This window comes from Cupressus sempervirens, chromosome 3 (assembly GCF_028749045.1).
Source record: "Cupressus sempervirens isolate cs-2001-9-10 chromosome 3, ASM2874904v1, whole genome shotgun sequence".
Taxonomy (NCBI): Eukaryota; Viridiplantae; Streptophyta; class Pinopsida; order Cupressales; family Cupressaceae; genus Cupressus; species Cupressus sempervirens.
Window position 1 is genome coordinate 868,900,126 of NC_143120.1, and position 17,289 is coordinate 868,917,414.

A 17,289-nucleotide genomic window follows, 5' to 3' on the forward strand; every position below is an offset into this window, starting at 1 on the left:
TCCGTTGTCACTATGAACATTATGAGCTCCTGCTCATGCTATTTGGACTAACAAATGCACCAACTACTTTTTAGTATTGCATGAATCGCATCTTCAACAAACAACTACGTAAGTATTTGTTGGTATTCTTCAATGATATCCTCATTTATAGCAAAACTTGGGAAGAACACCTAAAACACTTAAATGAAGTCCTAGGGATCATGAAGGCCCAGTCCTTGTTTGCCAAGCAATCCAAAATTAAATTTGGAATGACAGAAATATTATACCTGGGCACGTTGTCAGTAAATGTGGAGTATAGATCCACCAAGAGAAGATTCAAGCTATCCTGGATTGGCCCCCACCAAAATTGCTATCTGATTTGAGAGGGTTCTTAGGACTTTGCAGGTACTACCAAAGGTTTGTAAACGGTTTCTCTCAGCTCAGTGCACCCTTAACAGATTTGACTAAGAAAGATTCCTTCCACTGGAATGAAAGAGTGCAACGCACTTTTGATAAGTTAAAAGAAGCAATGAGCACTTGTCCGGTTCTCACCTTACCTGATTTGACACAACCATTCATTCTAGAGTGTGATGCATCTAGAGAGGGAATTATTGCAGTATTAATGCAAGATAGACACCCTATAGCCTATGAGAGTCAACATCTTACAAAAGTCGAGCGTCTATACTCCATTTATGACAAAGAGATGTTGGTCATCGTGCATGCACTAACCAAATTTCGGCAGTATCTAGTAGGTGTCAAGTTTGTCGTTCATACTGAACATGATAGTTTGAGATATTTTCTGAAGCAATGGGATCTAAATGAAAGGCAACAAAAATGGGTAAGTAAGATTCAGGCTTTTGATTTCGACATTGAATGTGTGAAGGGGAAGAACAATGTGGTTGCAGATGCCTTGTCAAGAAAACCTGCCATCTGTTTACTATCTCAAATCCCAACTGACTGGAAAACACACTTATTGGTAGAATATTCCAAAAACACATTTTTATGTAAGCTAATGGACAGCGACACTCAAGATGACCAATATAAGGTGGTGGATGGCATCATTTACAATAAGGATCGGATATACTTGGTGCCTGAATCCAAACTGAAGCATAAAATCCTGAAGGAAATACATAGACTCACCCTTGGCCAGACACCCAAGGTTTCTCAAAACCTATAGACAGCTTAGGAAGAGGTTTTCATGGAAGGGACTTAAAGGAGATGTATTGCTATATGTACGGGAATGTGTAGTCTGTCAACAAAACAAATCCAAACACACTTTACCTATCAGGTTACTGCAGCCCTTGCCTATACTAGAACGGAAGTGAGAAAGCATCTCTATGAACTTCATCACTAGGCTTCCTAAAGTAAACGAGAAGGATTGTATCATTGTGGTGGTGGACAGACTAACAAAGTATGCACACTTCTTCGCCATCCCCTCAGACTTTCAAGCCGCATAGGTAGCAGACTTATTTTTCAAAGAAGTTTTTCGTCTGCATGGGTTACCTCAAAACATTGTTAGTGACAGAGATGGTCAATTTATCAATATTTTCTGGCCAGAATTATTTCAATTGGCAGGAACAGAAATGTCGCCAAGTACTAGCTACCACCCTCAGACAAATAGACAGACAGAGATTGTGAACAAGTGGCTAGAAGGCTACCTTCGGAACTACGTTTTGGCACAACAATGGGCATGGACCAAATGGATGCATTTGAGGGAATATTGTTACAATACCACTTATCACATGTTCATTGGGATGGCACCCTTCAAAGCACTATACGGTTATGAACCCCTTTCATTTGTCAACACGGTGCTTGGTCACAGTCGCACACCAAGGGCGAGGGACTGGCTTTAGGAAGGACAAGAGATCCTAAGATTTTTAAAGGAGAACTTACAAAGGACATAGAATCAACAAAAGATGTATGCTGACAGACACAGGATTGAAAGAAGTTTTGAAGTGGGAGACTTGGTCTGTCTCAAACTCCAACCATACAGGCAATCCTCATTGAAGGCAAAAGGGAAAGAAAAATTGAAGCCACATTTTTATGCTCCTTGTCGTATAGCTTGTCGTATAGATGAAGTTGCCTACAAACTGGACCTTCCAGAAGGGAGTCACATCCATAACGTCTTCCATGTCTCCTGCCTAAAGAAAGTCATGGAGCAAAACATCACAATAACTACAGATCTTCCACCGCTCAATGAAGAAGGGAAGCTTGTATTGGAACCAGCCAAGATCATCAATGTACGTGAGAAGACTCCGCAAAACCGTACTCTGGAGGAATACTTGGTATCCTGGAAACATTTGCCATTGGACAACATGACTTGGGAAGGTGAACACATTCTGCAGCATCCGGCATTGCATTACCTTGAGGACAAGCAAATTTTGGGACGGAAGGACTGTAATGTTCCCGTCATAAAATAATTAATTAGACCTTTGTTAATGGGCCAATTGATTTAGTATATATTGGACCCATTTTTATTTTATTGTTCCCATAGGTTTGGCCATCGACTATATTTGTAAACCCTCAAGAAGTTCCTTTGTAGCGTATTTAAGCACAACATGTAGGTAGTAGTTGATATGCGCGTTAGATTATTTCTTTGTACTGTGAATTCCTATTGGAGTTCAATATTGTTTGCCATTTCAGAAGTGAAAGATCTTCCCTATTTGGTTTTCTCTAGTTTTGATGGGATTCAACCCTTACCTATTCCGTATGTGTATTTCTTGGCTCGAATTTGGCAAATCTAAACAATATTCTTATTAACAAATATATATTCTCCATTGAAGTGCAATTGCTTGTATTGGATATCATCTGTATTTGGTACCGCGTATTCAACTTCCATTAATATTTGTTCCATCACTCTTCCCAAACATACCTATCCACCTTCAGATATCTCAACTTCGTACACCCTTCCATCGTCACCATACGAACATCCCTCCATCTTTGTGTCTTGCCACCATACGACATTCCCTAATCTCCATACGGCCCCCTCCACAAATACCGTATGGCCACCTCCTCCACTACCATACAGCCTTGCTACACTATTGTATGGCCCTAGTCCACTACCACACGGCATCGCTCCACCACCATACGACCTTGCTCCATACCTTCCGTACAACCTTTTATGTTGTGGTTAATCTGCCCCCACATTACTATACGGCGTTCCTATAGTGCACAAAACACACTATACAATCAGCTTATCTCCTTGGAAGTGATGTCGGGAACGGATCATTACAGATTAAGGACTAAAATTCTCTAGGGTTAACTTGTAAATTTTTTTGTCTAATTAATGTGTTTATGAAAGTAATCATTGCAAATCAAAAGCTTAAAGTAATTAACCCTTGAGAACACTTTGATGTTGCCTCTTTCTATATGCTAAGGTCTTATAACCATTTCTGTAGTATATTGTCCTTATATTACCTTTTCCTTTTGATGTTGCTTTTTCTGCAAGCTAGAGTAGTTGAATCCTTACATGAATCCCAAACCCCTTTTTCTTTTGATGTGGTATACTACTTAATGTAAATTTGAGGATCCAAGTTGCATTCCTTATTTTGGCTTTTGTTTATAGCCAATTTTAATTGTCTTAAGGGTTAGAATTTGCTCTAGTGATGTGAGCCCTCATACAATACCCTGGAGAACCCTAAGGGCGGGATGTCTGTAGGGGGTTCTAATCCCTAGATGGCCCATTTTGTTGAGTAGGGTTCTTAGGGGCCCTAGGTGAGTGGCTCACCACAGGATCCAGGTCATGGAGGTCAGAAGGATCAGCTTTGGGTGAGTTTGGAAAAGAAAACATAATTCAAAACTACTTAGGAATGGGCAACCGATTAAATTAAACTTTTATAACAAAGATAAAAGATTGCATAATGGCACATATAGGTCCTACTGGAGTACAGAGGTCATTGTAGCTACTAGGGTAGGCTGCATGAGGGCGCCAAGAGACATGACTGCTAGGGAGGATCCCAACACATAGGACTATGCAATGACACTCACCTAATTAATCTCCCAAGGATCTCTCTTGTGCTTTTGTTTTGTGTTGCTTTGTTGCTTCATGTTTCTAATTTGGGTGGGTTGTCCCTCAGACTTAGACTGCTCTAGCTTCCCTGTGTGAATGATGGTTCTATCTCCTAGCATGGGGGAATGGACCTTTGTGGATCCACGTGGTTGGGTTGTGAATCTTTTTGAGGTACTATTTGTGTTTGAGTCATTCATGGAGCATCTGAAGTTGTTGAAGATATTTCTCTTGTAATGGTCCTGTGCCCTACATCTCCTCTGGAAACAATCCTCTTCAGTCCGTTAATGAAGAATTTCACTTGATGGTGTTATTGTAGAGGCCATACGGACTGCAAGTAGTAGTACAGATATGGGGGGGGGGGGGGTACTATACAATTACCAAGGAGGAGAGAAGCCATATGTTTTGTAGTGTACGATCAAGCAAGGAAGAGGCCATACCGTATTGGTCATACAGTGTCTAGGGATGGTCGTATAGTATCTAGGAAATGTTGTACTGTATGCAAGAATTGGTCGTACAGTATGCTAGAGTGGTCATACAGATGACGTAGGGAGGTTGTACAGGGATGTATACAATGAAGGCCGTACAATGAGAGGAAATGGAGAAACACAAGGCAGTATGGATGTATGGATGGGTAAAGTCGTGATACAAAAGATGTGTTTCATGCTATGGGGGTACAGCTGAAGAGAGCGATCATTCGTGCAAACTTAGAAATCCCAAATTATGAAACAACACCCAAACAATAATAGAGATTGAACATTTATAACCTTCAATTAAGATCTGCCACAAGATGGTGCTCTGATTTGCCATATCCGAGCTAAGTATTACATGCAACAACAGAATAGGGTGAGGGTTGAATTCCACCAAAACCGTATGAGCCAAATAGGGAAGATCTTTCACTTCTGAAATGGTGAACAAAACCAAAACTCCAACAGGAATTCGCAGTCTAAAGAAAATAATCCAAAATGCATACCTATGACTACCTACAAGCTGAGCTTAAATACGCATCGGGGAAAATTTCCGAGGGTGTACAAAGATAACTAACGGCTACACTTACCTACGAAAACAAAACTAAAATGGGTCCGAGATATTTTAAATCAATCGGCCCATTTACAAAGATTTGATTAATAAACTATTTTATGACAGGGATATTACATCTCTCTATTCTACATTTTGTATTATGTAAAGAAACTTTGTAAAGATTTTCTAGTTGTAAAGTTTAATTCATGTTGATGTAAGCTTACAGGGCCAGGTTTTGTAAAATTTATTATAGGCAATAATATAGTATAGCCAAAATAGTTATATCACAAATGGTATATCGAAAATTCTAACTATGAATTTAAAGTTTATAAACACAATTATTTGCATTGCTATGAAAGTGGTAATCTGAATTACTGGTGCGTGCCTTTAGGAAACTACATACATAAAGATATTTAATGTAAACCATGACGATATAAAAGCAAAGCAAAGCTTGTGAAAATAAACTAGATTACCATCACCAACTGTTATTGGAGTGATTCCAGTCAGACAGTTTATTGTGGTTGTTTTACCAGCTCCATTTGGTCCAAGGAGACAAAACAGCTTATCTTTCTCAAAATTCATCCATAGACCCTAAAAATTGGTAAGATGAAAGAATGGTGATAAACTCTAATCAGAAATGCCAGAAATCTCGAAATTTTTTATCTAATGTTCAAAACAAACCACAAGATGCACATCACCATTTTTACAATTCTCTCAAGAATCTATATTTTGTACCTTCACAGCATGATATGGAGCCACTTTTTTGCATTTGCAGAAACCGCTCTTACTTCGGACACCAGGGAATGTCTTAACTAGACCACGAACTTGGACAGCAATATTTGGATCTGTTGTATTCTCAATTGCTTGGTGCTTGACTACTGATTCCTCTTCTGCAACGTCTTCATCATCAGGACTACTTTCAGATAATGGCGGGATAGACTCTGTACATCTACAGCAACCACCACCTGAAAAGAACCAAATGTAATAGGCATAAGTTTCCCAGAGTCCATGAAGATGATTTCCAGCTTTTCTATTCATCTGTCAGTTAGTTCGAATCGACACATTAGATTGAACTCTGTAAGTTTTTATGCATTAATACTTCCAAATGCTGAATGCGGTATCCTAAGTGTTGGTGCAAAAAAAAAGATTTGAATCAGAAAGCTCAAAACCATCAGAATCAAATATAGTTTCATAACAAAAACTGGGTACTGCTGTCATTTTCTGATGCTCTGTGGACTCTAGGACATACGGTTCCAAAAGAAATTGACTTTCATGATTACCTTCTATTCGATTGCTTCCTTTCCCAGTCCAGTATGTTGGATTTATGAAATAAAACCAAGATTTCCGCACACCGTTTACATCTGGGAGCACATTGTCAAAGTAAATGGCTAGGATAAACCACACAAAGAATGTTGCTGTGAGCCATTTAAAAATGTCATCCTGGAAATACAATAAAAAATTTGATTATCATTAAGATATTGCAGATCTCTTTCAGGTACCAGAAAGTTTATGAATTCCTAGAATTGAACAGACTCCTCAGGTACAACTTTGTCATGTGTATAGTTACATCTTCAATTTATACATGATTCACAAATTGAATTTTATTTTTGCCAGAGGATAAAATGGAAAATTGGGATAATACAAATGATATCAAACAAGACAGACCAGTGTAATAACACATTCGTCATCTACAGTAGGGCACTTTGATCTACTGGACCAACTGATTCCCTCATCTTGTTTTGTGGACGTTGCATCTCCTAGCAATGCAAGGCCTTTGGAAAACAGATTTGGAGGGAATATGGACCAGATAGCGCGAAGGTTCTTAGAATAAGTGTTTGAATATGGAAACCCAAATGTTGTTACAAGCTGCAAACACAAAAAACAGGAAGACATGTTCACAAATATTTTAATTTCATGCAAGATATTGACTTCATCAAGATTCTTCCAAGGAAGAAAACAAGGATTATAATGTAAACATCAACACTGTCAGAACCAGACCTGAGTTATGAAACCAATTATGTAGACAGAGAATCCAACAGAGGTTGCAGATGAGGATTTGCTTATAAATGTAGATAACATGAAGGCAAATCCAATCTGTTGCATTATATTTGCCAACTGAGTTATCAGTTATTATTGCACATTTTGTATATGTACTCTAGCTCATGTCTCTTGTGTAAATTGAATATTCATCTAGGAAATCGAAACCTTTATTCTACAGATCTGCAAGCAAAAAGGATGTACTCACCATATTGAATTGAAACAGAAAGAAGACGAGGAACAAAATTTCAAAGCTATTATTAAGGAAAAAGTAGAACTGGAAAAGCATGCCAAAGAGAATCAAGAGAACTGCAGACAAAAGTGTAAGTAAACCCTCCCATGTCAGCCATGTCAACCAGTATACTGAATCATAAAGTCCCATTATAGACATTGCCTGCAGGGTTGGCAATGGAGCATTAGACAACAAAAACAGAAGTATTTTTATTACAAGTAAACATTTACTTGGAAGTAAAGTCTACACAGAAAGACTGCAACCTATGTACCAACAATGATAAGAATTAATTGGATAAATTCTAAATACATTGGAATAACATTAATGTAATTCACACCTGACGAAGTTTCAGCTCCTTTTCAGAAAGAATAGAACCCAATTGGATGACAAACCCAAACATTGCAGCTGCAAGGAAAAACGTAGGCCCAACCGTTCCAACAGTAGAGAAAGATTCAGTGGCTGGATGCGCAAATTCCTTAAGTCCCACAGTCCAGCTGAAACTTGATTCTGCATCCAATTACAAATGTTGGATAATATGCCATACCAAGGATATATAGATAATCATTCAAAAAACATCTTTTCATGCAACATAAAATTAACGTTGACATAATTGAATAACAAATACTGTAGAGGACATTTCAATCAACATGGTCTCATAATAGCTTCATTCAGCTCGTCAACAGCATAATTTTGTATGAAAATATCATGTAATGAAATTTTTAAGCCTTCATAATAAAATGAGGCTTCCAAAAACTATTTCTCAAAATACTACGCAATTATCTATCAGCTACATAACATTACTGAAATTTCAATTTTAACTATCCTGGGTAGATCAGAGAACTAGAAGTGTATGAGAATGTAAACTCTATGTAGAATTTGGGAAAGTCTACAATATTCAATAATGAGAGCAGTGCACTTTGTTGTATGAACTCCACATCAGTTGTTTGTTGAGAGTTTGTTTTGGGATGAATATAAGAGCCTCTTTAATTTATAAATCAAATTTGTTACCTTGCCTTTCATTTTGAAAAATATAATGTGCCCATTAACATCATCTTTAGTGGGATCATTACAAATGAGATGCAACTTATGTAAAGATTCCCAACAAATACAACTATTCTGATTTAAAAATGAGCACATCATGCAATCATGAACAAGCGGACCGAAAGAGGACAAAAGGGTGAATCATACATGGTTGTACACAAAAAAGGGCTGCTTTAATGATTTCATAGAATCATATATAATATTGTTAGTTGCATCCATATGAATAGTAGATAAGATAAGATTGGATAAATTTATTAATGTCCAACAAAAGAGCAACCAAGGGTCTATGGGACTAAAAAGCGCACAAGATGAAAGACAGCCAGCTACTAGAGCACCAAACAGTGCAAGGAAAAGAGCAAATAGGAAATAAAAGAAGCGAGGAGCCACACAACAAGGCAAGGACTAAGGGTCCTTCCTCGGCTCAAAGAAGTCAAGCACCAAAGGGTATGGACAAGGGCGAACAAGGGCCCCAAGCCGTTGTTGAGAACTATTGGGGAGGTTGTCGCTGACGAATACAACCACCGCGAGGCCTCAGATTTGGAGTGATTGGTGGTGATGGTGCAAGATGGTTGCTCTATCCCACAAGCAAGAGATGAGGGACAAAAGAAAGTGGTGATAAGCTAAACCAGGGCCTCTCTTTGGGGAAATAGGAGCTGCAAATTGTGGTCGCAGAACTGCATATTCTCTATTAGATATAGTGCAAGGCACCTTTGGTCCGTGTAGCTGAAAAAGGTCATGGGGGAACTACACTCTCTGAATAAGCAATAGAAACTCCCATGAATCTTGTAGTAAGCGGGGCAGTAAAAAATGAAATGGATCGTCGTCTCCATCGTAGCCATGGTACACAAATGACTAGTTCGGTCCTCTCAAACAATGTGATGGTCAATCTGGATCCGAAGCCGGTGGGAACCAACTCTAAAGGACCCAAGGGAGATGCATAAGGCATGACACCAATGCCAAGACAGGTAGCTAGGGCGCACAATAATACCATCCTAAATATCAAGGAAGTGCTCAGTATAAAAGGCCATCATCAGACGTAACCCCTCAACCGGGTTACACCACATCGTGGTGATGTACTGTCTATAGATGTCAAGTCTGACAAGCCCATTCAACTCCTATTGTGATGGGAGGAGGTGAACAGGACCATCAAGTGAGAATTGAAAGGGAGGGAGGCAATCAATACCCATCTTGATCGAGCCCAGTAACGAAAAAGCCTGTGCAAGCCAACAACGGGCGCGAAAGGCCGAATCGGACTCAGCAACAGTGACTAAGGAACAATAAGCCAAGTAGTAACTATGTCGGTCACCCATAGAGTCCACAAAGCCATGAAGACAATGAAGAAATCAAATCAGATCAAAATGCGCAGCCAACCCAAAGGGATGGGCCCTGAACTCAGCCATAATAATGCTATGAGGGGTGAGCAAATGACATCTGATAATATGTCAGAGCAACAGAGTCTGGACGTGCTCGATGGAGGCCCAATCCGAGTCAAGAAGAGAGGGTCCCCAAAACACTGAACCATAAAGAACTGTTAGTCGGACCAAAGCGTCCAGGAGGGATAGCTTGAACGAAGTGGCTTGGAACTGATGTCTGAAACACTGTCTCTTGAGCATAGCAAGGAAGCCCATCCCCTTACTAACTCTAGGCTAGATGATGGGTCTCAAACTGAAGCGAGGTCTAGAGAAATTGACCTTGAGTTATACATAGAAAGTGGTAATCTTGATCTCCTAACCCTAAAAATAGAAGTGCAAGTGCGAAGTCTCCAAATAGTTGAAGACCATAACCCAAGTCTTGTTCAGGTTCAAAGAAAGTTGTCGAAGGTTACAAAAGGAAGCCAAGCCAACAAGAAGCCTCTAGAGACCCTCAGGGGAGGAGACTAGAAGGATCACATCATTGGCAAACAAGAGAATGGAGACAAGGACCTGATGCAGGTAGCAACCGTCAATAGGGAGTGAGTAGATCCTGAGGAAGAACTCAAGCTCATAAATATAGATGCCAAACAAGGGGGGGAAGAGGGCAACCCTGTTTCACTGCAATAGTACACTGAATGGGAGTTTAGAAACCCTTCGGCATCCTGAATCTACCAGTCACACTCTCATATAGTCTCATAATTAGAGTAACAAGACTCGCCACAAGTCGGTCAAGTCTCCCAAGTCAACTAGTCGAGCAAGGCTCGCCGGATCAAAATGACCCATGACTCGGGCTCGACAGGTCAAGCCAGGTGACTCACCTGACTCGTGGGTCAAGTCGTGACTTGCGGGTCACGACCCCCATGACCTGGCCATAGCTGGAGCAGTCTGACTTAGTTAAAAAATTAAAAAAATGTTTACATTTTTTATAATTTTTTTTGTCTTTCTTTTGCTTGTAACCCTAAAAGTGCTTTCATAACACTCTATTGTGAGAAAAAGAAAGAGAGAGGAAGAAAGGGAAATAGAGTACCATTGTTTTGCAACCAACTGAAAGGAAGAGGAGAAAACCTTGCATTTATGACATTGAAGCAGCTATATACTTGCATTTAGATCATCAAGGAGTTTATAGGAGCTCTTCTCAACACTTGTCAACTCAATTCAAAGAGGTAAGAGTTGATTTTTTGGATTTAGATGATTTTTTTCTCTATGCTTATGGGTTTCTTGCATGAATTTTTTCTGTATGTTTATGGGTTTTGTTTTACTTTAGATCTTCATAAAATACAATGCTTAATTGGTAATTTTTGGTCTAGAATGTCTTATTGCACCAACCTTGACATTTTTCCTTACTCATAATGGCTCCTCCAGCTAAAAAACCCAAGCTCTCTAAAGGCAATAAAAAAGATTGAATGCTGGAAGTACACCATAGACTTTCTCGGTAGAGGTAGAACTCAAACAAAATGCTTATTTTATAAGGTCATTAATACTAGGGGAATAGATTGAAATACCATAGCGTTGGCATATGTGGTCATGATGTTGAGCCTTGTAAAGTTGCAACTGTCGAGGCTCAACATTTTTGTTATGTTGCCTTAGAAAACATGAACAAGAAAAGGAATTAAGACAAAAACAATTAGCAGAGTTAGCTCAGGTTGGTTCCCCTTCCCATCCACGCTCATCTGGAACTGCTTCTGTATCTAGTTTTACACCCCTAGGTTAAATAGGTTGTGTTGGAGAAGGTTCTTCCCTTCCCCCCTATTGTCCTAGTGCTTCTGCTAGTGGTATTGTTTCTACATCTATTCCTTGCACTACTAGTGGCGCTACCCCTGATAGTAGTACTGGCATTACCTTTCGTCCTAAAGTTAGAAAATCTAGGTTGGACAAATTTTTTGTACCATGCTCTACTCCTAGTGCACAACCCTTACTTGAGAGCTTGGGCTAGAATAAGGAGATCCATGAAGCTGGAAGAAGAGCAATTTGCAAGTTTTGGTATTTCTGCAACATTCTATTTATAGCAGCCAATTACTTCAACTTATTTATATTTGATTTTTTTAAGTTTTAAGTTTTACTTTTAATTTTTTAAATTCAATTTTGAAAATAAAATTTATAATTTTAACTCGATGTTGAAAATGAAATATGCTAATTTAAATATTTTATAAATGTAACAAGACTCCTTATTGGCAGGGGATGATTGATGTGGTTTCCATCTATGGTGCGGGGTTTAAAGCCCCCAACTAAAGATGAATTGAGTGGCCCCCTCTTACTAGAAATGGCTGAGGAGATGAAACATGAGTTGGAGGACCATAGAAAGATTTTGAGCCAAAGAGGGTGTACCATTATGACAGATGGATGGATAGATAGAAGGAATATGGCTCTCCTAAATTTTCTTGTTTCTAGCAAAGGTAATTCATCATCCTCTACTTCTCAAAGTCTAAAATTTAATGTATTATTGAATAACTAAAATTTTGTTTTATTGATTATTCAATGATAATTATTTTGTTTTATTTTCACTTTCAAGATCCACCATGTTTTTGAAGTCTATAGATGCTTCTTAACATGTCAAAAATGCAAAATTCTTATGTGAGGCTATTGAGGTCGTCATAAGGGAGGTGGGGGAAGAGAATGTTGTCCAAGTGGTGACTGATAATGCGGTTAATTATGTTGCTATAGGTAAAATTTAAACTTAAGTTTCTAAGTTTTTTATTTTAGTTTTTCATTGAATTTTGAAAATTAAAAATTTTTTAACACATCTAAATTTTTAATTGTTTAGTACTGATTTAAAATTGTTGCACGAATACTTTTGATGGAGAGACACCCAAGAATCTTTTGAACTCCATGTGCGGCTCATTGCCTCGACCTCATGTTAGAGGATATTGGCAAGATTGAATGGATGAAATCGTGTGTTGCTAAGGCCAAAAATCTTTGCAAGTTCATCTATAATCATGCCTTGGTCCTCAACATTATGAAGGAATACACATAGGGAAAGGAGTGGCACATCCCGGTATCACAAGATTTGCCTCTAATTTTATCACACTAAAATCCTTGTTGAGTTCAAGGTTACCTTTGAGGTGCATGTTTGTTGGTCCATATTGGACTTCCTCATCTTTTGCCACCACCCCTGCAAGGATAGATGCAAGAAAAAGCATTTATGATGAAGAAGGTTTTTGGGATGCATTAAGGAGATTGTGGAGGTAATTTAAATTTTAAAAGCTTAAATCTTAAAATTTATAAATTAATTTATCTCATACATATTTTTGTTTTATCTTGATTGTGCAACTTTGGAAAGTTTCATCATTCACTAAATTGTTTTGTAGATCACTGAGCCCCTTGTAGCTCTCCTACGAGCTGTTAATGGGAAGAAGCCCGCTATGGGCTACATATATGAGGGCATGGATAGGGCCAAAGAGGCTATTAGAGCCAAATATGTAGGAGTTGAGGACAAGTATAGCCCTATTTGGGACATAATTGATAGATGGTAAAATCAGCTTCATATACTCATCCATGCAGCAACCTATTACCTCGATCCGGCATACCATTTCCATAAAGATTTCAAAGCAGATGAGGAGGTTCTTAGTGGCTTATACACTATGATATAAGATGGCCACTAACACGACAGATTTATTGCTTGAGATGGATGCCTATAATAATGCAACAGAGCCCATTTTTTCAAGTCAAATTTGCAAAGAAGGTCGTACAAAATTGCCGCCAAGTAAAAATTGCAGCTTAAGACTTATACAATATGCAATGATGCACATATATACTATCTAGTTTCTAACTTTCTAGCTTTAAAGTTTAAATTTTGAAATGAGATTAATGTTTTTTTCTTTTTTTTTTTTCAAAATTCAAATAGATGATGGCAAATGTTTGGGCCTTCAACCAAAAACTTTCAACAAATCGCCATCCGCATATTGAGCCAGCCACGTAGCACTTCTGGATGTGAGCGCAACTGGAGCATGTTCAAGCACATCCACTCGAAGAGGCGTAACAGGTTGTCTATGCAGAAAATGAATAAGCTAGTCTTTGTGCATTACAACCTGTGCATTAGGACCAGGGAGATTTAGGATAGTGCCACCTCTCTGATTACTCTAGAGGAGGTTGATCCAAAGTTTGAATGGACCACTAAGGCTACTGATCCTGTCTTTGATGATGAGGACCTAGAGTGGGTTGACGAGGTAGACAGAGAGGCTGAGGCTGTGGCTATGGCAGCAGAGGACCAGAGAGCTACAATTGTTCCTAGTGGCACCTCACAGGCATCGACAGAGACTACAATTGATCCTAGAGGCACCTCACAGGCTGAGTCTATGGCTAATCAATCATCCAGGACCTACCTTAGACGCCTTACTAAGAGGCGTATTATAGATTATACTAATGTTGAGGCTTAGGATAAGGATGAGGATGAGGATGAGGATGAGGACTAGGAGTGATAGCTATAGTCTTGTTTTAACTTTTTGTTTAACTCAACATATGATTGAAACATTTGATAATGACTATTGATGTGATGGATTTCATGGATTTTATATATCTATGTTTTCTATTTCATTCAGCTACTATTTAGTATTTAGCAATTTACCTTTGTACTTATGTAATCGATGTATGTTTAAGTATGTGATCAAATTACCTTCTATTTCATGATGTTATTGTGTCTTTAAGCTTTATTCAATAATGGGTGCATGGAATATTCTTTAAATCCTAAAAAATCTCAAAGGGTTTTGTTAGTTTGTTGAGTCATTTCCGAGTCATTGGCGAGTTCGAGCAAGGTCATGAGTCGAGTTACGCTTGCTAAGTCCTAGCCAGGTCTGAGTCTCATTACTTTGCTCATAATAATTGTCAATAAGATCTCTAAAATGCCGATGTCTCTCAATCTTTGAAAAAGGGCCACCCACGGGACGTTATCAAAGGCCATAAGAAATTCCACAAAAGAACAGTAGACTTTCGCAAAGCAGTGACGAGCCTCCTCAATGATGACCTGTAGAGTCAAGATGTGGTCCATGGTCTGCTAATCTACCTGAAAGCCAGCTTGGCCTCTGGCTCTACACGCTTTCATGTCAAGCTCACTAGAAAGAATAATGTTCAACGTTGTACCATAGACCTTGAAAAAAGTGTGCCCAATCATGATAGTTCTATAATTGCTTCGGTCTGAAGCCAAACCTGTCTTGTGAATCGGACATATGATGTGTCTCAACCATGAATCAGAAAAACCAGTGCAGACCGCTCTATTCAAAAGTATAGGAAGAAAGGAAACGAAGATAGCGATACCAAGCTTAAGGAGCTTGACCTGAAAACCCTCCTCATCAACCGCCCTATTGGAGCTCATGAATCTGATGGCCACCTAGATGATGGACGAGGTGAAAAGGTAAAAGCTGGGAGGTGGGGTGAAGTGGATAGGAGGCTGACCAAGGATATCATAGAGAATGGAGGCATTGGCGATGAGGGAGCAGAGATCAAGGGTGGAGAGCGGTGGGGGCGGTGGGGGAATAAAGTGCGTCAAAAGAGCTTTGGGTTGCGGGATAATGTGTCGCAAAGGGAATGGCACTAGGAAGCAATCAACGACAGTTTCTTGTAGCAAAGGAAATGACTGTAAGAGCGACGCATATTGGTGAAATCATCTGAGTGGGACAAGAAAACAAAGTGCAAGGGGTTGTAGAAGAATTTACAGTTATCATCAAACCAACGGTTCGTAGGGCAAGTGCTGCAGCGTAAGGAGCAGTGGAGGGGGTAATAAGGGATGGAAAGGAGAGCAGACTCCCAAATCACCATAGCCAAAAGGTCGAACACGGAGGAGACTTGGTCAAATCTGGAGAAACCATCTGAGGAAGAAGTCATTTGAGATAGATGAGGAAAAGTAAAAGGCAAAAATGGATGAGGATAGGCACATAGATTAATAGAAATGTAGCATCAAGGCCTCATAAGATGGTTTGTTTGGCCTTACATTTCTCTACACAAAAAAGTTACATCAGCTCTCATGTCCATCTCAATCCATTCATCAAGGAGTATTAAAATCTGTTTAAACATAACATGCTATAGTACACAGGATGTCTACAAAAGACAAATCACTCCTAGTATAAAAATGCGTAATCCAAACAAAATGAGAAAAGTGAATCATAAAATGGTTGTATGCCAAGATGAGATATTTAAGAGATTTCATAGAGGCATATGTCATTTTGTCAACCTCTAATGCACGTAATAAGTAAGCTTGGGTATAATAGCCTTACAAATTGTAAATTGATGTAATATATCATTTCAAATTTGACACTTCAAAAGAGTGACTTCCATCGTACAACACCTTCACCCTACAACTTTTTCACCATATAACCCTTCGCTTCTAACACACGGTACTCCACCCATACAACCAATACAACTCCACCCTTAGGGCTAGTACGAAAACTTCCTTACAGAACTACCACCACATAATCAACTTCTGCCCATATGGCACTACTACACACATACGACTCATACCATACATCACTCAACACTTGGCACTCAAAAATCGGAACTAGCACTTAGCACTTGGCATTGGCACTTAGCACTCGACACTAGAACTTACACTCGACACTGGCACTCAGCACTCGACACTCAGCACTCACACATGCACACGACACTAGCACGCCGCACTCAGCACTAGGTGCTTGGCCCTTGGCTCTTGGTACCTGGCACTTGGTGCTTGACACCTTTCAGCATGCACAAATGTGACAGACTTCACAATGCAACAGTTTGATCTTCGTCAAAGAAATAGCACAAAATGGTACAACCAATAATATTACAGGCATAAATGACTAATTGCCACCAAAGTAATTGTATTCAAATAATATCTTTGATTTCATCAATCTGACAATGAAGTACAAAGTGAAATATCAATAATAATATTTCCAATGGCTAACTAGGGTGGCTACTAACCGCTAAAATTGTGACTACAGAATAGGTAGGATCTTGCACCTCTGAAATTGCAATACTACAGAACTCCAACCAAAATTTACAAATACAAAGAAAACATCAAATTCACCATGCCTACTATAATCCCAAACTCGGCTTTATAAAGAGCTCTAGGAAGTTACTGAAGGGCTCAAATATAGCCGAAATACGTTTTTTTTTTATCACAAGGGCCCCATGTATTAATCAATTAAAGGTTCTTTATAAGACTATTTAGATTTTGGGACCAATTAATTAATTAATTCACTTTACTAGAAAATTAGGGACATTACAAATCCTTGCCACCCAAAGATTGTTTTCCCTCAAGCAATCTATCATTAAACGGTTCGCCTACCATGAATCTCTAGGGTCCCAAACCAAGTGCAAACACACATAGTCGTATCCACTAAAATCTTCATACTGCAACATGATAACATGTATACATGTGGAAGTAAGCACGAAGAGTAAATCTCCATCAAGGTTTGGCTGCTCTACTTTGATACAAACATTTCCATGCCTATCCCAATGAAGCTAATCATCAAACACAACGATGACCAGATTCCAAGTGGTTATGCCATCATTGTTTGCTGCCTACAGTAAACTAGTTTGATATATACTACTTGAAAGTATAAAAGAGAAAGTAGATGCAAATGTTTATTAGGAAA

General features: G+C 39.0%; 1 protein-coding gene across 4 annotated transcripts in view; it reads right to left on the reverse strand.

The window, feature by feature from the left end:
- The window catches only part of LOC149569541 (ABC transporter A family member 2-like), a 185,428-nt gene that overhangs the window by 69,025 nt on the left and 99,114 nt on the right, over positions 1-17,289 (reverse strand). For all 4 annotated transcript variants that reach the window (XM_089822218.1, XM_089822216.1, XM_089822217.1 and 1 more), the window contains 7 exons: positions 7,612-7,781; positions 7,251-7,436; positions 7,004-7,099; positions 6,671-6,871; positions 6,286-6,445; positions 5,741-5,970; positions 5,479-5,596 (listed from right to left, as the gene is read on the reverse strand). In XM_089822218.1, coding sequence (XP_089678344.1) covers positions 5,479-5,596; positions 5,741-5,970; positions 6,286-6,445; positions 6,671-6,871; positions 7,004-7,099; positions 7,251-7,436; positions 7,612-7,781 — 1,161 coding nt within the window. The remainder of the gene's footprint in view (positions 1-5,478; positions 5,597-5,740; positions 5,971-6,285; positions 6,446-6,670; positions 6,872-7,003; positions 7,100-7,250; positions 7,437-7,611; positions 7,782-17,289) is intronic.